The 20,157-nt window shown below is 49.6% G+C and overlaps 3 protein-coding genes across 6 annotated transcripts; 1 reads left to right on the top strand and 2 right to left on the bottom strand.

The window, feature by feature from the left end:
- Positions 1-5,476: 5,476 nt before the first annotated feature.
- Positions 5,477-7,700, bottom strand: Oxld1 (oxidoreductase like domain containing 1). 2 transcript variants are annotated; one of them, XM_045159355.1, is made up of 2 exons: positions 7,609-7,700; positions 5,477-6,093 (listed from the first exon to the last, which is right to left on the bottom strand). In XM_045159355.1, the coding sequence occupies exons 1-2, from the start codon at positions 7,666-7,668 to the stop codon at positions 5,662-5,664; spliced, it is 492 nt and encodes a 163-aa protein (XP_045015290.1). In that variant the 5' UTR covers positions 7,669-7,700; the 3' UTR covers positions 5,477-5,661. The 2 variants fall into 2 exon arrangements, with proteins under 2 accessions (XP_045015290.1, XP_045015291.1); XM_045159356.1 differs by lacking the exon at positions 7,609-7,700 and adding an exon at positions 7,348-7,498.
- On the top strand, positions 7,667-13,963 carry Ccdc137 (coiled-coil domain containing 137). The gene is made up of 6 exons (XM_012948057.2): positions 7,667-7,950; positions 8,143-8,273; positions 9,741-9,963; positions 11,837-11,919; positions 12,377-12,456; positions 12,662-13,963. The coding sequence occupies exons 1-6, from the start codon at positions 7,667-7,669 to the stop codon at positions 12,842-12,844; spliced, it is 984 nt and encodes a 327-aa protein (XP_012803511.2). The 3' UTR covers positions 12,845-13,963.
- Positions 13,964-16,910: 2,947 nt separating this feature from the next.
- On the bottom strand, positions 16,911-20,109 carry Arl16 (ADP ribosylation factor like GTPase 16). 3 transcript variants are annotated; one of them, XM_045159734.1, is made up of 5 exons: positions 19,927-20,109; positions 19,791-19,847; positions 19,333-19,443; positions 17,502-17,617; positions 16,911-17,342 (listed from the first exon to the last, which is right to left on the bottom strand). In XM_045159734.1, the coding sequence occupies exons 1-5, from the start codon at positions 20,002-20,004 to the stop codon at positions 17,171-17,173; spliced, it is 534 nt and encodes a 177-aa protein (XP_045015669.1). In that variant the 5' UTR covers positions 20,005-20,109; the 3' UTR covers positions 16,911-17,170. The 3 variants fall into 3 exon arrangements, with proteins under 3 accessions (XP_045015669.1, XP_004655328.2, XP_045015671.1); XM_004655271.2 differs by having other exon boundaries at positions 19,791-19,849; positions 19,944-20,109; XM_045159736.1 differs by having other exon boundaries at positions 20,034-20,084.
- Positions 20,110-20,157: the final 48 nt, after the last annotated feature.

Below are 20,157 nucleotides of genomic sequence, written 5' to 3'. Positions count from 1 at the left end.
AAAGGCCATGGGCTCCTCATGGGCAGCTCTGTTCCCTTACAGAGCTCTAACCATCCAGTGCTGTATTCATGGAAACCATGCGTCAGCTGCCCTAGCCCAGCCTGTACACATTTGGTGCCACTCAATTGACTGATTCAATTGCTGGCCTTAGAAAAAGTGTCACTACCAGGCCGGAGAGATGACTTAGCAGTTAAGGCACTTGCCTGAAAAGCCAAATGACCCAGGTTCAACTCTCCAAGACCCACAGAAGCCTGATGCATAAGAGGGCGCATGCATCTGGAGTTTGTTTGCAATGGCTGGAGGCCCTGGCACTCCCATTCTCTCTCTCTCTGCCTATTTCTGAATCTCTCTCTGTCTTTCAAATAAATAAAAATAAAATATTAAAAAAATAGTGTCACTACCATTTGACACTGGGGGCAAACAGCAAGCAGAGGAAGCGATTTGCTGGGTGTCCTCTCCAAATAACAGGGGAACTTCCAAAAACCCAGAATTTAGTCAAATGGCAAAGGCCATTAGCCCTTGTCAACCCTGGACAAATAGGCAGATGCCTGGCTGTCAGGCAAGGCAGCAGGGTGGATCACTACTCACCAAGTGCTGGATGAATCTCTGGGGAGCCACAGGTGCCAGTGCTGTTGCCTCTGGTTTAGCAGGGAACTGGCCTGAGCATTTATCCTGCTGCCAGTGAGCCGATTAGGACTCCCTTCTCCAATTCCATACTAATGAGATTGTTGAGTAGAGGGAGGCTCCACTGTCCAGGATGTTGGGGTTCACTGGAAGGGGCACTAGTGTGGTCAAGGGCCTGAACAAGGGACATCCAGCTCCAGTAGATGGCTGAGAAGAGGAGGGAAAGTATGATCCTCCCCAGCTATCAGTGGGACTCTCTGAAGAATCACCAGGCCATCTTGGAGACAGCTCTGACCTGTCCTTCTCCAATTACTGTCTCTGTGTTCCTGTGGCTCTGTGCCACAGTTTTGCCCCTCTCCATTTATTTGGCCTCAAATCTCACCCTACTTCTTGCTCTCTGCCCCTGAACCTCCTGCACCAGCTACTCTGTGTGGTCCATGTCCTTTGCCTCTGCTTCCTCCAGCTCCCTCCTCCTGGGCCCCCAAAGCCCGGTAGTGTCACAGCTCAGAGTAGCCCCTCAGGCTAGGATGCCTGTTTCAGCTGGCCTTCCCTTCCTCACACTTAACTGTATGATACTTGATGATTTGGTTGTGTTTTATATGTGCATCTGTATGTGCTGTTTGTATGCATGTGGAGGTCAGAGGTCTATGTTGGGGTTTTCCTCAATCACTATTCCTCTTGTACTTGACAAAAGGGATAAGGTCTCTTGATGAACCTAGAGCTCACTAATTCTAGACTAGATTAGAAATCCATCAAGCTCCAGAGCTTCCTTGTTTGTGCCTCTCTGGCTCTGGGACTGTACCACCATGCCTAGCATTTTACATGGGTATGGGAAATCTGAACTCAAGATCTCATGTTTGCATGGCAAACACTTTAACACCCGGGTCATCTCCCCAGCCTCTATTTTTGCCCTTTTATTTTGGTTTTCATGGTAGGGTCTTGCTCTAGCCTAGGCTGGCCTGGAATTCAGAATGTAGTTTTAGGGTGACCTTGATCTGATGGCAATCCTACTATCTCTGCCTCACAAGGGCTGTGACTAAAGGCGTGCGCCACCGCTGGTTTCCTTTTATTTATTTGCAGTGGCTAAAGGCCCTGGGCTGTCCATTCTCTCTATCTCAGAATTCCTCTGCTTGAAAATAAATAACTAAAAATGAGGGCTGGAGAGATGGCTTAGCGGTTAAAATGCATGCCTGTAAAGCCTAAGGATCCAGGTTCGATTCTCCAGGTCCCACATAAGCCAGATGCACATGGTGACACATGCATATAGAGTTTGTTTGCAGTGGCTAGAGGCCCTCGCATGCCCATTCTCACTCAACCTCTCTCTAATAAATAAATAAAAATAAATCTTAAAAAAAAAAAAGCCGGGCATGACGGCACATGCCTTTAATCCCAGCACTTGGGAGGCAGAGGTAGGAGTATCGCCATGAGTTTGAGGCCATCCTGAGACGACATTGTAAGTTCCAGGTCAGCCTGAGCTTGAGTGAGACCTTACCTCAAAAAATAAAAAAAGTAAACACAGAGGCTGAAGAGATTTTTAGTGGTTAAGGTGCTTGCCTGAAAAGCCTAAGGATCCACGTTTGATTGCCCAGTACCCACATAAGCCAGATGCACAAGGTTTAGCATGCATATGGAGTTCATTTGCAGTGAGTGGCTGGAGACCCTGGTGTGCCTGCCCATTCTCTCCCTCTCTGTCTCATCTGTCTCTTTCTCTCAAATAAATATTTAAAAAAATAATTAAAAAATAGTAGTCAGGAGTGGTGGCACACACCGTTAGCCCAGCACTCAGCTCAGGAGCTCCCCGTACACCTCAGCACTGCTGTTCTCAGGGAACACACGCCTGGTACTGAAAACCTATGACGGGGAAGGTCATGAGTCCTAAGGGTGCAACACCTGCTGGTGTCTGGCTGAATGCATGTACTGTGCTCACCAAACTACCCGGTAAGCACTTTTTTTTTTAAATGTTCACACCCATATATTAAAGCTACACACACTTTTGTTTAGAGAAGCCTGTCTTTTCAGATGGCAATGACCACTGGGATGACTCAAAGGCATCATAGTTCTGAGATGTGACAGGAGTGCCCAGCACTGAAACATCTCTATCACACCTTCCAAGGCTCAGTGTCCATTGTGGAAAAGGTGACAGAAAGAACATAAGAGCCAAAGGAAGGGCAGGACTGCTTACAATGCACTCTTCCAGACACAAAATGGCCTGGATACTCATGACCTTGCAGTGCCTGGCACTACCTACACAAGACCCTCATAATAGGAGGAAAATATGACATCATTATAGAGTCTAATTGAGATGGGGAGGAGCTATGATGGGCAGTGGGATTGCAAAGGGGAAAATGGGGGAGGGAATTATCATGGTTTATTGTATATAATTATGGAAGTTGTCAATAATTTTTTTTTTTTTAAAGCTGGACTTGGTGGCACATGCCTTTAATCCCCACACTCGGGAGGCAAAGGTAGGAGGATTACCATGAGTTCAAAACAACCCTGAGACTACATAGTGAATTCCAGGTTAGCCTGAGCTACAGTGAGACCCTACCTCAAAAAAAAAAAAAAAATTAAAAAAAGAAAAAAAATCAAATAGTTTTGTTTGCTTCCTTGGGTCTTATCAGCTTCTCTCATCCCTACAGGTGAGGATGTTTTGTTTTTACCCTGAGAGACGTACGCGCCGTTCTGTGCATCTATTTGACTTGGAACTCACTCTGTAGTTCCAGACTGGCCCTCCTACCTCTGCTTCTGGAGTGGGGTGTTGGGATTAAAGGTGTGCACACCATGCCCACCTGAGACAATGTGACAATGTTTTTTTTTTTCCCCCTGCCCTCGACACAGGACCACACAGTCTCCTTCCTCAAGACACTGTTTTAATTTTTATTTATTTCTTATTTGAGAGAGAGAAAGAGAGAGAGAGAGAGAGAGAGAGAGAGAGAGAGAAATTGGCCGGCCAGGGCCTTCTCCATGCAATTGAATTCCAGATGTTTGCGCCACCTAGTGGGCATGTGTGACCTTGCCCTTTTTTATCTTTTTTTTGTTGCTTTTTCGAGGTAGGGTCTTGCTGTATCCCAAGCTGACCTGGAATTCACTATGGCCTCCAACTCATGGCAATCCTCCTACCTTTGCTTCCCGAGTGCTGGGATTAAAGGCGTGCACCACCATGCCCAGCTTGCTTTACCTTTTGTGTGTCTGCTTACATGGGACCTGGAGAGTCAAACATGGGTCCTTAGACTTTACAGGCAAGCACTAAGCCATCTCTCCAGCGCCCTGAGGCAGTGGTTTAATTCACAGGAGATAACGAAATACAAATCTAGGTTTGTGGTGGTTTGAATCAGTGTCCACCATAAACCCACGTTTTGAATTCTGGGTCCCTAGCTGATAGCAATTTGGGAAGTGGAGCCTTGCTGAAGGTGTGTTGTTGTGGGTGGACTCCGGGGTGTTACAGCCAGCTCCCTCTTGCCATAGCTCAGCTCACTCCTGCTGTTCTGCGGTGGCAGAGATGCTGTCCAGCCTCTGCTCATGCCATGCCTTCCCCTGCCACCATGAAGTTTCCCCTTGAGTATAAGCCAAAATAAAAACTTGGGCTGGAAAGATGGTTTAGCGGTTAAGCGCTTGCCTGTGAAGCCTAAGGACCCCGATTTAAGGCTCGATTCCCCAGGATCCATGTTAGCTAGATGCGCAAGGGAGCACAGGTGTCTGGAGTTTGTTTTCAGTGGCTGGAGGCCCTGGTGCACCCATTCTCTCTCTCTCTGCCTCTTGCTCTCAAATAAATAAAAATAAAGGGCTGGAGAGATGGCTTAGTGGTTAAGCACTTGCCTGTGAAGCCTAAGGACCCCGGTTTGAGGCTCGATTCCCCAGGACCCATGTTAGCCAGATGCACAAGGGGGCGCACGTGTCTGGAGTTCGTCTGCAGTGGCTGGAAGCCCTGGCGTGCCCATTCTCTCTGTCTTCCTCTCTCACTCTCAAATAAATAATAATAAAACAAAGTAAATAAATAAAAACTTTCCTCCCATAAGCTGCTTTTAGTCTGCTCCTTTGTCACAGCAAAAGAAGGTAACTACAAGAAGGGCCTAATATGATCACCATAATTATGTTTCTCTAGGCCCAGACCTAGCTGAGTACTTTGGATGGCATACCAGCTATTCAAGATGGCAGCCCAAACTACTGATGTCCTGATACCCACTAGTTAAGGTTGCCCCCTGCCCCTGTGATTTTGATTTTGTTGTCACAGGCCCATTTGAAATGCCATGCATGGAAAAGGGCCTGCTGATCAGCTCAAGAAGTCATCTCTACAGACCTAGCTTTTCCCTTACATAAGTAGACACAATACACTTAAACTCAGCCCTGCCCAGGCCACCAGCAACCAGAGCTTGGAATTACTGGGAGAGGAGTTGGGGTAGGAAAATTTCCATGGGGTGGGGAGGCAGTGGTAGTGAGGACTCTCAAGTCCTATCATAGGCCAAGAACTGCAGCCAAGATCCTGACTGGTGCCTGGCAGTTGATTGTGGAGCTGATGCCTCAGGCTCCCTACTCCTTTATCAACTACCTCGAGAGCCTTGGTTCCCAAGTGTCCAAGAAGCTGACCCTCTGCCTCTACCTGGCAGAGGGAGCAGCTTCCCCAAGGATCCACCAGCTGAACAGATTGGACCTTCCTAGATGTTGGTTCTTCCTTGCTGCACACAGAGCATAGCTGGAACTGTCCCTTAGAAGGACATCCCAGGGACACTGGGACTAGAAGGGTCTTCTGTCTTGTTTAAGGAGACGGTGTTAGTTCACTTTCAAAGATTGTAAAGGTTGCAGCTACTATACAGAGGTACATCCTTTATGGAGCAAGGACAACATGAGTCTCCTGTGTAAGCCATCAGGGAGAATTTATTCTGAAGTAGTTCTTAAACAATTCCTCCTATTCCCATTAGGCATATGGAGCCTTCCAGACTCACGCATAAGAACATTTCTTCTGCTTCTTGAACAGGAGCTGTGAAGTGGCATTTGCCCATGGTGAGATATCTGGGGCGGGGTGGGGGAAGGCAGGCTGGTTCAGCCTCCACCCTGTGTGCGGAGCCGGATCTCCATCCTGATGAAAGCCTTGAGGTTCTCGTCAGTCACATGCTCCTCCAGGGCAGCCAGGGCCCGCTCCCCACCATCCTGGTAGTGCCGTAGCAGAACCTCTGCATAAGCTACCCAGACGCAGTTGGGGCAGCCACTCATACAGCAGTTTGTAGGAGGCTGGAGCTCAGGTGGCAGAGGGTATGGAGGCTCTAAGGAGTCCCTGCTGGGCAGGGAAGCCTTGGGCTTCAGGTCCTTCTTCTTCGTACCTGCCTGGGAGCCTTCTTCCCCATGGTCCATCCCTAACTCTCTGCATCCATCAGTGGCTCGGACCGAAGGATGGTGCCTGTGAAGAACACTGCCTCCACCTCTTCCTCCTGGAAGCCGCTGGCAGCAGTCCCAGCTGGAGAGCCAGCAAGCCCCCTGCAGATGCAAATAAACATGACTGTCCATGATGCTGGTAAGGCATCACCTGTCCCCAGCTCTGAGGAAAGAACGTTCAGCTTTCCTAACACTAGACAAGTGTCTCCATGTCCTTCTCAACCTCCCCGCCTCCCGTAAGATCTTAAGACAATTTTGTTTATCATCTGTAAGCTCAGTTTTTCCATATGCTGAACGGACATGCCTGTTGACAAAAGGATATAGTTTGACTAATGAAAACTTGCTGAGTTCAAGGGCTAGGCACTCACAGCTGATTGGGCGGTGGAGTCTGACACTTCCGGTTCAGATGACTAGATGGGACAGGATGGGGGAAGAAGCCTAAGCTCCTAGCCATATACACAGCCTTCGGTCCCTCATCACATAGTGCACCTAAGCTCTGCCCTGCCCTCTGACAGGCCATGCTGACTACATCACTTGGGGGTGTGTGTGTGTGTGGGGGGGGTGTTGAGGTATGATCTCAGTGTAGCTCAGGCTGACCTGGAACTCACTCTGTAGCTCCGGGATGACCCTGAACTCACGGTGATCCTCTCACACTTGGCCTTGTATCATCTTTATATTTTATTTGCAGAGAAATACAGAGAGCATATAGGCATGCCGGGGTCTCTGGCCACTGCAGACGAACTAAAGACGTACGCGCTGTTCTGTGCATCTATTTGGCTTAAGTGGGTACTGGAGAATTGAATTCGGTTTGTTAGGCTTGGCAGGCAAGGGCCTTAAACACTAAGCTATCTCTCCAACTCACTGCATCATTATTTACTAAATAGATAAGATAGAGAGGGAAGGAGGGAGAGAGAATGGGTGCGCCAGGGCCTCCAGCCTCCGCAAACCAACTTCAGATGCACACGCCACTTTGTGCATCTAGCTGAATTGGGTCCTGGGGAATTGAACTTGGGTCGCTAGACATGGCAGGCAAGCGCCTTAACTGCTCAGCCATCTCTCCAGCCCATTGCAACACTTTATAAAAAAAAAAATTGTTTATTTGACAGCGACAGACAGAGAGAAAGAGGGGGAGGGGGAGGGGGAGAGAGAGAGAGAGAGAGAGACAGACAGACAGAGAGAGAATGGGCGCGCCAGGGCCTCCAGCCACTGCAAACGAACTCTAGACGTGTGCGTCTGGCTAACGTGGGTCCTGGGGAATCTAGCCTTGAACCGGGGTCCTTAGGCTTCACAGCCAAGTGCTTAACCGCTAAGCCATCTCTCCAGCCCCCATTGCAACACTTTTAATGACGCGTCGACCTTGAACAACATCACATCTGAAGCTCAAGGATCTCGGGTCATCCCACTGTTGGTCTCCAATGGCCCAGTGGCTCTCTGGAGTGCTTCCCTCCTCCCGCGCTTCGCCCACCCGGGGCGCGGGTGCAGACTAGATGGTTCACCAAGCCCGGGGGCCAGGAGCGCTCGCAGGCGGCAGGCGTGGAGTGGCGGCGAGTGCCCCGAGGGCTGGCTGGCCTCCCACACCGGGGCCTCCCGCAACCCCGTTCGCCCGTCGGTACTTGCCGAGCCGCGCACTGCGACGCCCACCGCCCGGCTTCCCCGGGTCACGCTCCGCAGCAGCATGGCCGCGGCCTGGCCGAGCGGCGAGCGGCGGAGACCCGGGAGCGAGCCGGGAGACAGCGAAGGACAGCGGGGAGAGAGAGCTGGCCAATGGCCGTCCGAGGCGGGCCGCGCCGCTCCAATGAGCGTAGGGCTGCGGCCGGAAGCGGAAGTGACGCTCAGGGGCGGGACCTTGAGAGAGGGCGGCGTGGCCATGGTGCGGGCTCGGGGCGCTGCTGCGGCTCCCGCGCGGACGGCGGGGCCTGGGGCCTCGGGACGTCCTGAGCCGCGGGGACAGCGGCGCGGGTGGGTGTAGCCCGCGGGGAGGGGCCCTCGCGTAGCTTACCCGCACACTCCGTCCCGGGGCCACGCTCCGTCTTCCTAATTGAATGGCCTTGGGCTCGTGGTCCCCGCAGCTCCTAACAGGCCCAAGCCAACCCCCTTTCTGATTCTGCTTATGTGATATTTGAGTCTCACTCCTGGGTTCTCGATCAGTAGAGAGAAGAAGAAAGTAAATTGCAAGCCCAGGAATCAGGATGAGCAAGAGATTCCTTTCCGACTCCGAGAGATTATGAGAAGCCGTCAGGAGATGAAAAACCCGCTCAGTAACAAGAAGAGAAAGAAGGAGGGTACGTGCAACCCCTGCTGGGTGGCAGCAGAGCTTTGTGTAAATCCAGCGTCTTGTTCAAATACTTGGTGTTATAGGCAAGGGAAATACGCCAAAACCTAGTGCTTGGAGTGCAGGGTGTGGGATGGAGCATTGAGGGAAGGCCATAGGGTCAGAGCAATAGCTGATGGCAGTGTGGTTGTAGATGAGGCTTGAAAGCAGGGTGTGGTGGCTCATGCCTGGCACTCCAGATGAGGCTGAAGCAGGATGACTCTTAAATTCAGGCCCAAACTTAGCTGCAGAGTGACACCTTTTCTCAAAACAATTTCAAAAAGAAAAAATAAAAAGCTTAAGAAGAATCCATGGGATGGTAGTGGGGGGCTGGAGAGATGGCTCAGCAGTTAGAGGAGCTTGCTTGCAAAGTCTGTCAACCCAAGCTTAATTCCTCAGTGCCCACATAAAGGCAGATGCACAAAGTGGTGGAAGGATCTGGAGTTCATTTTCAGTAGCAGGAGGCCCTGTCTTGCCCATTCATATTCATTCTCTCTCTCTCTAATATTTTTATTATAAACAGAGAGAACTTCCAGCCACTGCAAATGAACTGCAGATTCCGGAACCATTTTGTGCATCTGGCTTTAATGTGGGTACTGGGGAATCAAACCTGGGTTGCTGAGCTTTGTAGACAAGCGCCTTAGCTGCTAAGGCAATCTCTCCAGCTCCCTCCCCTTTCTGTCTGTCCATGAGAATAGGAAGGAGTGTTGGACTTCTTTCCTCTCAGTAATTGTGGAGTGCCATCAGAAGTTTGTTTTTGTTTTTTCAAGGTAGGGTCTCACTCTAGCTCAGGCTGACTTGGAACTCATTATGTAGTCTCAGGGTGGCCTCAGGCTCACAGTGAGACCTCTGCCTCCCAAGTACTGGGATTAAAGTCATGTACCACCATGCCTGGCTCCCATCCACTTTTTATTTTATTTACTTATTTATTTACTTATTTGAGAGTGACAGGGAGAAGAAGAGGCAGATACAGAATGGGCGTGCCAAGGCCTCCAGCCACTGCATATGAACTCCAGATGCATGCGCCCCCTTGTGCCTGTGGTTGACATGGGTCCTGGGGAATCGAGCCTCGAACTGGGGTCCTTATGTTTCACAGCCAAGTGCTTAACCACTAAGCCATGTCTCCAGCCCCACTTTTTTTTTTTTTTTGGTATATTTGAGAGCAATAGACAGAAAGAGGGGGAGGGAGAGAGAGAGAGGGAGGGAGGAAGGGAGAGAATGAGTGGGCACACCAGGGCTTCCAGCCACTGCAAACAAACTCCATATGCATGTGCCATCTTGTGCATCTGGCTTACATGGGTATTGGGGAGTTGAGCCTCAAACCAGGGTCCTTAGGCTTCACAAGCAAACACTTCACTGCTAAGCCATCTCTCCAGCCCCATCCACTCTATTTTGAACCTCATTCCATACTTCTTCTGGGGTCCCTCTTTGTCCTCAGCCCAGACAGCTTTTAGGAAGACACTGGAAAAGGAAGCAAAAGGAAGGGAGCCAGACATCATTGTCCCCAAGTTCAAGCAGAGGAAGGGCGAGTCTGATGGGGCCTACATCCACCGCATGGAGCAGGAAGCCCAGCATGTGCTATTCCTTAGCAAGAACCAGGCCACCAGGCAGCCAGAGGTGGAAACAGCTCCCAAGAAGGAGAAGTCTGAGCGGAAGAAAGCGTGAGTTGGTGGCTGGGGACCTCAGGAAGGCAGGGCTATGGGTTCTGACAGTTGTATTTCATGACACAATGTTGTGTCAATTATTCCCTGCTTGATAATTTAGGAATAATATTGAAAGAAATTCTGGTCATAACAGCTTCTCAACATGGGGTGACTCAAAGACCCACCTTTTTTTTTTTTTTTTTTTTTGCCATTTTCTGGAAAAGCACCAGAGAGGTCCAAGAGCCAGACAAGGCCAAGATCTGTTGTTTACCTTGGGCCAGCTGCCATAGAAAAATGGAAAATGCTTAATAGGTGCCTGTCTTAGGAGAGCTTGCTGGGCACTGTGGTATCATGGAGCTCACAAGAGTGTCATCTGTGTGCAGGGGCCCATGTGAGGCTGATATGTAGCCTCCTGCCCTGGATCTAATTGGGTTGTCTCCAATATTCCTCTTGTCCCAAGAGATTTGAGTCTAGCTGTGTTTCCTCTGGATGTTCTGTGATATTACTCCTTCAGAAGTGGAGATAATGCTGCTGCCACAATATTTTAAGCAAGATCTCTTAGCACAGGCTGACCTAGAACTCATTGTATAGTCCAGCAGGCCTCAAACTCAGAGCAACCCTTCTTCCTCATCCTTCATAGTGATGGGCTTAAAGGTATGCATCACCAAGCCTGGTTTGCTATGTGCTCTTTAAACACATTTTAGAGAGAGAGAGAATGGGCTCGCCAGGGCCTCCAGCCACTGCAAAGAAACTCCAAATGCATGCGCCCCTTTGTGCATCTGGCTTAAGTGGGTCCTGGAGAATTGAACTGTGATCCTTTGGCTTTGCAGGCAAACACCTTAACTGCTAAGCCATCTTTCCATCCCTGCTATGAGCTCTTCGTGTACTCCCTAAGGATGGTGTTCAACCAGTAGAAGGCTGCCACAAGCTTGGGTTCCTCTGCTAACCCTGGTACTTCCACCTGCGTTCAGCCATCTGTGCGGCTAGAGAAGTGGCTTCATCATCAACAACAACAACAACAAAAGCGCTGGAGAGATGGTTTAGCAGTTAAGGTGTTTGCCTGCAAAGCCTTAGGACCCATGTTGGACTCTCCAGATCCCACATAAGCCAGAGGCACAAAGGTGAGGCAAGTGCAAGGTTGCACATGCCCACTAGGTGGCAGAAATGTCTAGAGTTTGATTTCAATGGCTGAGGCCCTGGTGTGCCAATTCTCTCTCCCCATCACCCTCTCTCTGTCAAATGAAAAAAGTAAAATGAAAATCCCTTTTTTAGGCACATTAAATGACCATGACTTTCCAGTTAAGCAGCTTGAGCTTTTCATGAAGTGGTAACTCACTCTTACAATACCATCTCTCAGGAGGACTACCCAAAAAAAACAAAACAAAACAAACAAAAATGCTCTCTGAATTCCTGTCATTTTTCCAGTAACAAGAGCCAAAGCCTAGCCGAGAATTGCCTGAAGTCTCAGGTCTCAAACGTCATGTAACCTTAAGGCTCAAACTCACCATAAAGAGGCTGTGTCATGTATAGTACTTTGAACCTGGTCTTATAAGTGGGATGGGATGGTTTCCTGCCCTGTGCCATCCTGTGCACTGTAGGGTGCTTGGTCACATCCTTACCTCCTCAGTGCAGCAACCCAAAATGTCAAGACTATCATTTCTTCCATGGGACTGAGACTTACTGAATAGGGACCTTGGGGAGCCTGCTGGGTGGGAGCCTGCTCTGGTGGATGTGTGTGGAATTGGGGGTGTTAAGGAGTGTGACCACTGGTAGTGGCCCCTGGGCTCATTTCCCAGCAATGCCTCTTGCACCCCTTGTAGGGCAAGCTGGCCTTTGCCATACCAGATAGGATGAAAGCTTAGGAATCTGGACGCACATGCTTTCTTCCCAGGTTCCAGAAACGGCGACTAGACAAAGCCCGTGAGAAAAAGGAGGCCAGAGCACTGGAGAAGCTGGAGCGAGAGTTCCTGCAAGGTAGCTTCTTTTTTCTTTTTATTTATTTATTTGAGGGAGAGAGAGGCAGAGAGAGAGAAAAAAAAATAGGTATATCAGGACCTCTTGTCACTGCAAACGAACTCCAGACACATGCACCACCTTGTGCATCTGGCTTACGTGGGTTCTTGGACTCTAGCATGGTTCCTTAGGCTTTGCAGGCAAGTGCCTTAACCTCTAAACCATCTCTTCAACCCAAGGTAGCTGTTACCAAAGCAGCTGTGATAGCATGGTGGTCCTCACAGGACTGGGCATGTTATTCTTACCAGACTCCTTCAGTGGGTACCTATAGTGTCCCAGGTTCCCAGTCAGTGGGCTCATCTGGGTTCTGTGGCCTTGAAGGAAGGGAGGGTGGCTGTGTAAATGCCACAGGGGCTCTGGGCATCAGGGCAATGGAGGTTGTGAGAGCAGCAAGCTTCTGGCCACTCTGTCTCCCCAGACACTGTGAAGTTTGGAGAGGTTGTGATGCAGCCTCCAGACCTGACAGTCCAGCCCAGGAGAAGTGTAAGCAAAGAGCAGGTATGTGTGGATGGGGAGTTTTCCTAAATTCACCCCCAGTGTTGCCAAGAGCTAAGGCCCATAGGTACTGCCTGCTATGGGGCCTGGCCTGGCCTGGCCTGGCATTATCTTAATGGGCTGTGAGCTGTTGGGCCAGCCCGAGCTCTTTGGTGTCTGCCTTCCTGGCCAAGCCTGTGCTGCATGCAGCCTTTCTTCTCTTCCTCAGCCTGGCAAGAAGTCATTGATACTGAAGACACTGGTGGGCTCTGGTGGCATGTCCCAGCCCCCAGCCACCTCTCTAGCCCGGCAGCGGATCCTGGGGGAGGAGCGAGAGCGGGCTGTGCAGGCTTACAGAGCCTTGAAGCAGCAGCAGCAGCAGCAAGGGACACAACTGCACAGAGGGAATTAGGGGCCAAGAGCCTCTGGAAGCTGGCCTGGGAGCTGCTATGCCTTGGTCGGGGAGAGGCAACAGATGGGGTCTACTCTCTCAAAGCAGGCCAACCTTCAGGTCTTTTCACATTTTCCTCCCTAAAGACTGTCCGTTTTAGAGTGACTACTTATGGGTTCCTATCTGACACAGGGTGAGAGTGCCCCATATAGTCCCGTCCTTGACCAAGATACAGCTGGGAGAGTGGGCATCTTCCTCCCCTGAACGCAGAAACAAACAGCACTCAATCCCATAATCCATCTGGTTATTGAACCCTTTTTTTTTTTTTTTTTTTTCTTGAGGTAGGGTCTTACTCTGGCCCAGGCTGACTTGGTCTCAGGGTGGCTTTGAACTCATGGTGACCTACTTCTGCCTTATAAGTGCTGGGATTAAAGGCATATCTCACCACACCTGGCTTGATTATTGAAGCTTTGATGTAGGTCAGCCTGTATCTAAGAGATTCCCTTGGACAACACAACCCAGGACAGGCTGGGTAGAGCATGTTCACAGGACAGTGGAAAAGTAGATGCAGGGCAGGGCAGGTAGGTAGCACATAGCCCACCTGTAAGGGGTCTGTACCAGGGGTCAAGTCCCAGTTCACATTTTTTTTTGAGGTAGGCTTTTAGGCTTTTATTTTATTCTAGTCCAGGCTGGCCTCAAACTCACAGTGATTTTCCTACCTCTGCCTCCCAAGTACTGGGATACAAGGTGTGCGCCGTCAAGCCCAGCTCCCAGTTCACTTTTAGTCCAAGGCAGCAGGAGCCACAGGCCAGATTTGGTTTAGATGGAGACTGATGGTCATCCACACACCAGGAGGGTAGGAGCAGGTCTGTGTCCTATGTAAGTCTCAGGAGAACCAGCCATGCAGCAGGGCTGCTGAGAATTCATACCCTGGGATAAGTTCACACAGTGCCAAAGGAGGAAACACATGGCTGCCTGTCCAAGTAAGAAGGAATGAGGAGCTTAAAGCTACATAGCCAGTATGGTGGCACACATCTTTAATCCCAGTACTGGGGAGGCAGAGGTAGGAGGATCACCATGAGTTATGGCCACCCTGAGACTACATAGTGAATTCCAGGTCAGCCTGAGCTAGAGTGAAACCCTACCTCGAAAAAAGGACAATAAAAGCCGGGCGTGGTGGCGCACGCCTTTAATCCCAGCACTCGGGAGGCAGAGGTAGGAGGATCGCTGAGAGTTCGAGCCCACCCTGAGACTACAGCGTGAATTTCAGGTCAGCCTGAGACAGAGTGAGACCCTACCTTGAAAAACCAAAAAAAAAAAAAAAAAAAAAAAAGAAAAAGAAAAGAAAAAAGGACAATAAAGAACAAAAAATAAGAGAGATACATAGCCGGGCAGCAACACCTGGATGCACACCTAAGATCCTAGCCCTCAGGAAATGGAGGCAGGATTGGGAGTTCAAAGCCAGCACTGGCTATATAGCAAGTATGAGGCTAATGTGACTACTGAGACCTTAAAAAAAATTTTTTTTTTTGTTTATTTTTATTTACTTACTTGAGAGCAACAAAGAGGCAGAAAGAGAATGGGTGCGCCAGGCCACCAGCCACTGCAAATGAACTCCAGATGCATGAACATTGTGCATCTAGCTTACATGGGTCCTGGGGAGTCGAGCCTCGAACTGGGGTCCTTAGGCTTCACAGGCAAGCACTTAACCGCTAAGCCATCTCTCCAGCCCTGAGACCTTTTCTTAAAACTCTTACCCAGACATCAAGAGCCAGACTTGTCACACTCTACAAGGGAAGCATGTGGGCCTTTTCTGACAGACTTGTCCAGGGTCATCTCTCTAGCGAAGCTGGTTCCAGGAAGATCAGCCCTGTGGCCAGGTGAAGTGCTAGAGTTGTGTGTGATCTTTTATTGCCCTTGTATTTTTCCAGAAGTCTATTTTTTAAAAATGGAACTCCTTTGTATTTTACTTTTTATTTATTGGCAGAGAAAGGGGGAGAAAGAATATGCACGCCAGGGCCTCCAGCCACTACAAACGAACTACAGGTGCATGCGCCCTCTTGTGCATCTGGCTAATGTGGGTCCTGGGGAATCAAACCTGGTCCTCTGGCTTTGCAGGCAAATGCCTTAACCACTAAGCCATCCCTCCAGCCCCCAAAAGCTATTTTTTATTTTATTTTTTATTTTTTAAATTATTTATTTATTTGAGAGCGACAGACACAGAGAGAAAGACTGATAAAGGGAGAAAGAGAGAATGGGCGCACCAGGGCTTCCAGCCTCTGCAAACGAACTCCAGACGCGTGCGCCCCCTTGTGCATCTGGCTAACGTGGGACCTGGGGAACCGAGCCTCGAACCGGGGTCCTTAGGCTTCACAGGCAAGCGCTTAACCGCTAAGCCATCTCTCCAGCCCGCAAAAGCTATTTTTTAATAAAGTTTTTCTATCTGGAATTGGGTCTGTTGTCCTCTGAAGTAATGTGTACATGCGAGCTTACAGACACATGCCACGGTGCATATACAGTCACAGGACAATGTTGAATGTTATGCTGCTGCTTCCCTTATTGTGAGTTCTGAATTGGATACACACTACTGCGTCTGGCTTTATGTTGGTTTTGGGGATCTGAACTTTTACATTTACACAGCAAGAACTTCACCCCTGGACTGAATTTTTTGCTGACCTGGAATTCACAATATAATCTCAGGGTAGCCTTGAACTTAATGGCAACCCTACCTCACCTCTCAAGTGCTGGTATTGAAAATGTGTGCAACCATGCTTGGTGGTTTTTGGACTGAGTTTTGGCACCTTGTGACACTCATTGGTTGCACTGGTCCATGTCAGCATGATTGCAGATGAGTGCTTAACTTAAACCTGGTAGCAGTAAGGGCTACAGTCAGGCCAGAGGCAAGCAAGTCATACTGTACTGGCCACCTGGTTGTGTAGTTTGCATTTGGACTAAAGCCAGGATCCAGAGCTACTGTGAAGAATGGTACAGGCTTTGGTGCTCTTTCCAGAAGTATCTTTTTTTAAAATAAATTAATTTTTTGTTTATTTTCACTCATTTGAGAGTGAGTGAGAGAGAGGCAGATACAGAGACAGAATGGGCCCGCCAGAGCCTCCAGCCACTGCAAACCGAACTCCAGATGCATGCGCCCCCTTGTGCATCTGGCTAATGTGGGTCCTGGAGAATCGAGCCTTGAACCGGGGTCCTCAGGCTTCACAGGCAAGCGCTTAATAGCTAAGCCATCTCTCCAGCCCTCCAGAAGTATCTTGATTTGAGCCATCACTAGAAACTACCTGCTCTGTGCTTCTCTTAAGCCTTCACTCAGATCTTGGCAGAATCAAGTTGCTGTGCCCTTGGTCTGAATGGCTTTGTGGAGGCTGACTAGTGGTGTGGTACATGCGTCCTATAGTCTCCACACCTCTCACCCTGTTATGGGAAGACCTCGTAGCAGCTTAGTCCTGTCCTGCTTAGGGATCAGGCCTGGTCCTTGCCACTACCTTACAGCACTGTTGAAATACTGACAGCTAGGTGGGCCACCAGCACTGGGATGTCAGCACTGACTGCACGTCTTATACACACAAACCAGGTCTTGGTGGTGGGAAAGGCAGGATACTTGTTTTCCCACATTGACCAGCCAGCTTCAGGTTCCAGCCCAAGCTGGACTCAAACATTCTCACACAGGTGCATTGATCAACTCAGTGACTGTTCTCCCTCCAAGCTGCTTTGGCTGAGATGACAGGTCCCAACAGAACTCCATCATCTCCTCTGTGTCATCTGAGCTCCTCACCCACCCGTGGAGGCCTCAGAGCAGCAAGAGCTTTCTAAACAAATCAGTCAGTGAAAGTGCTAGTCTTGTTTTTGGTAGTATTCTCTCCCCATCCCCTTTTTATTTTGAAATAGTGCCTTCCCATGTTGCTGAAACTGGCCTTCAATGCCTGAGCTCCAGTGATCTTCTATCTCAGTGCCTCCTCCATTTCCCATGTAGTTGAGGCCTCAAAGTGTGCTGCTGCACCTTGCTTGGTTCTAATTCACACATTCCTTTCAATCTTCTCATACTGTCCTAGGGGTGATAAATATCAGAAACATAAATAAATCGAGAGTGTACTAGAAGCAAGAAGTTGCATCTAAGTGAAGCTGTGCAGTCCAAAGCTCTTGACCACAAGTCCAGTAGCACTCTTCTCCCAGTCCTGGGGACAGTCTTCAGAGGCCAGATGACAAGACACTCGATCCTTATCACTTAGGGATATCTTGGGTCATTCTGTTTCTTTAAGAAAAGAACATCAGAGGCCACCAATGCTGTTCTGCCTCACGGTCACTGGGTATCAGTCATACTTTTGCACTTTGTAATCAACTACTGGCTCTGTGCTGGTTCTGGAGCCAGTGTAAAACTCCAGCCACACCAGTGCCTTTCCTGGCACTGATTTCTGCTGTGGTGATATTCTGCTTGGCACAAGCAATGATGTCTGTGAGCCTGATTAATGACTTGATTTCCTCCATGGTCATGTAACAGGGCAGGTCACTGTAATTAAAGAAGTGCTCCATCAGAAAGTGGTTGTTGCAAATCTGACAACCAGCAGCTGTATCTCCCTCACTATGGAGCAGTGCCACACTCCAGGGGAGTGCCTCCCTGGGACACCCCCACCCCTCATTCTCCCTCAGCTTGCAGAATCATATATACATTTTATTGAAGAGTATCAGGACCGACGCTTCTGCAAGTTGTTCTGCAGAAAGGAGACCCAAGAGCTGGACGCAGGAGGCAGAGAGCTGGGTGGGGTTAGAGGCATCCACCATGAACTGGGGAGGAAAGAAACACATCAGCAGTGCTGCTATGGAAGACAGCTGTGGCCAAAATATGCAGGCATGACATACATGCTCAAAAAGAAATGATAGCTTTAAATTTTCCATTTCTATTTTGCCCCCCACAGTAGGGTTTCACTCTAGCCCATGCTGATTGCAACCTCACAGTGATCCTCCTACCTCTGCCTCCCAAGTGTTGCGACTAAAGGTGTATGCCACCATGCTTGGCTTTCAAACTTCCATTTCTTTGTGATGTTGGAGAGAACCTAGGGCCTCAAGTGTGCTAGTTAGACTCTACCACTGAGCTTCAGCCCAGCTCCACAGACTTTTTCTTGTCTTTTTTTTTTTCCCAAGGAGGTAAGGTTTCACTGTAGCTCAGGCTGACCTGGAATTCACTCTAATCTCATGGTGGCCATGAACTCACGGAGATCCTCCTACCTCTCCTTCCTGAGTGCTGGGATTAAAGGCATGGGCCACCACACCTGGCTACTTTTTTTTTTTTTTGAAAAATTGTTTTTTTGGGGGTAGAGCTTCTCTCTAGCCCAGGCTGACCTGGAGTTCACTATGTAGTTAGTCTTAGGGTGGCCTCGAACTCACAGTGATCCTCCTACCTCTGCCTCCCAAGTGCTGGGATTAAAGGCATGTGTCACCACGCCCAGACATCTTTTGAAATTTTTAGTTGGTATTAACTTCACAACAAAACAACCAAAACCCCCAGTTAACTGGTGAACATGAAATCAGAACAATACAATCATGGGAAGAAGAAAAAATAGCCCAGGAATGTTAACTGACACTTAAAAGTGTTCTAGATAGCTTCACACAATGGTGCACTCTAGCGTTTGCCAATTAAAAAAAAAATTTAAAAAAAGCTTTTTGTGATCATCTATTCACAAAATTCAAACCACACTTTCAACTCTGAGCGTTAGCCACTTAACTGAAGATAAATCAATATAGAATCTGTCTGTCCCTTTGCTGTCTATGATAATCCCATCCCCATCAGTGGAGGGCCTTGCCTTCATGCTGAGGAAGTTGGTACCTTTGCCACTGGAGCCCTTTCCTGATGAGCTCATGGCTGTATCTGAAATCCATCTGGTTTCTATTACATATGCCAAGGATGTCTAGGGTGATTGTCACTGCATTGACAAGGAGTTTACAACTTCCAGTCCTTTCTTTGTCTTTGATGTAAGTTATATTTCAGTGCAGATGCTGATCAATTTTTAGGAACCTCCAGATTCATAGACTTTAATTTTTTTATGAGAGAGAACTGGCATGCCAGGGCCTCCAGCCTAGCTTATGTGGGTCCTTATGCTTTGCAGAAAAGCATCTTAAACACTACGCCATCTCTCCAGCCTCCCTCCCCCATAGACTTTTAAGCAAAACATTTTAGGAACGGGGAGAAAGACTTGTATGAGTGTGGCTTGTTAACCAGTGTGTGTTTTTAACTACAGGGAAGTCTGTATTTATGTGCCCATTAGTTCTCCATCCCAGAATAAGCAGCAGGCCTTCTAGGGAGGGGACCAACCACAGGGATGAGGAATTAAAACATAAACGTGGGACATACTCAGGGACCATGGCACAGAACAGAGGCTGCTTTCAGCACGAGCTCCATGAGTCAGCCCAGTGCACAGGAGCAAAGCCCAAGTACCCAAACCCCGTCCTTTATAAAACGCACTATGACTTGATGGCTCACATACACAACTACAATGACCCACCAGGAGCGAATGACAGTCTCCATAGTAACTGGACCAGATTGGGCTCATGCATCCACCGAGCTCTCTGATGGTGATCTTATGGGCCACGATATCAGTGAGGTCGGTGCCCACCTGTGGAAAAACCACGATGCAGAAAGAACAATGCAAGTGCTGTTGTAAACTACCTATGGCACTGTATGCACACTTTACAAGTTTAAACCAAGGGGAGCAAAAGAGGAGTCCATGCACACTGGCAGTAGGGACACAGGCCCTGAGGGAGAGTGAGAAGGGTCCCTTGGGGGACGGGGAGCGGGAAGAAGGGCTCCAGGTGCCCCGCAGGCTTGGCTCGGTCCAGCGGCTCCAGAAGGCTGTCTGGACCATCGCTGTGAGCAGCTTCGTGTTCTCCCGGGGGAACCCGAGGCGCTCTGTAAGTCGCCTGGGTAACTACTTACTCACACCTGCGAGGGGCGGGCACGTACCGTGGGCCGCGTCGGCGGGGGCTCCCCCAGGTCGCCCTTGTAATCCCGGGAGCTGAGCTGTACGGGAGGTCAAGGACGTGAGCACGCCACGAGGATGGGTCCCCACCCCGGCCCCGGCCCCGGCCCCGGCCCCGACCCGGCGCTGAAGGATATTCTGCAGGCGTTTCACTAGCAGCGTCTTCCCCACGCCCGTGGCTCCCAGCAGGAGACACATCCCGCGCCGGCTCCGCCCGGTACCCGTACCTCGCGGGGCGACGCCGAACCCCGCGCACACGGCCCAATCGGCGCCCAGAGGCAGCACCCCGCTTCCCGCGTTGCTTTCGGGTCGCGGGGGGGAAGACGTGCGCATGCGCGCGCGCCGAGAGGC

Source organism: Jaculus jaculus, chromosome 9 (genome assembly GCF_020740685.1).
Source record: "Jaculus jaculus isolate mJacJac1 chromosome 9, mJacJac1.mat.Y.cur, whole genome shotgun sequence".
Classification (NCBI taxonomy): Eukaryota; Metazoa; Chordata; class Mammalia; order Rodentia; family Dipodidae; genus Jaculus; species Jaculus jaculus.
The sequence above is the reverse complement of the archived record's forward strand: the minus strand, read 5'-3'. Positions and strand labels throughout refer to the sequence as shown.

Coding starts and splice junctions, on each gene's coding strand:
- Ccdc137 (XM_012948057.2), top strand. CDS start 7,667: ATGGCCGCGGCCTGGCCGAGCGGCGAGCGGCGGAGACCCGGGAGCGAG. Junction 7,951..8,142: donor CCGCGGGGACAGCGGCGCGG/GTGGGTGTAGCC, acceptor CTCGATCAGTAG/AGAGAAGAAGAAAGTAAATT. Junction 12,457..12,661: donor GAAGTGTAAGCAAAGAGCAG/GTATGTGTGGAT, acceptor TCTCTTCCTCAG/CCTGGCAAGAAGTCATTGAT.
- Oxld1 (XM_045159355.1), bottom strand. CDS start 7,668: ATGCTGCTGCGGAGCGTGACCCGGGGAAGCCGGGCGGTGGGCGTCGCA. Junction 6,094..7,608: donor GCGTCGCAGTGCGCGGCTCG/GCAAGTACCGAC, acceptor TTGCATCTGCAG/GGGGCTTGCTGGCTCTCCAG.
- Arl16 (XM_045159734.1), bottom strand. CDS start 20,004: ATGTGTCTCCTGCTGGGAGCCACGGGCGTGGGGAAGACGCTGCTAGTG. Junction 17,618..19,332: donor GAGACTGTCATTCGCTCCTG/GTGGGTCATTGT, acceptor TTTCCTCCCCAG/TTCATGGTGGATGCCTCTAA. Junction 17,343..17,501: donor CTGATACTCTTCAATAAAAT/GTATATATGATT, acceptor CTTTAATTACAG/TGACCTGCCCTGTTACATGA.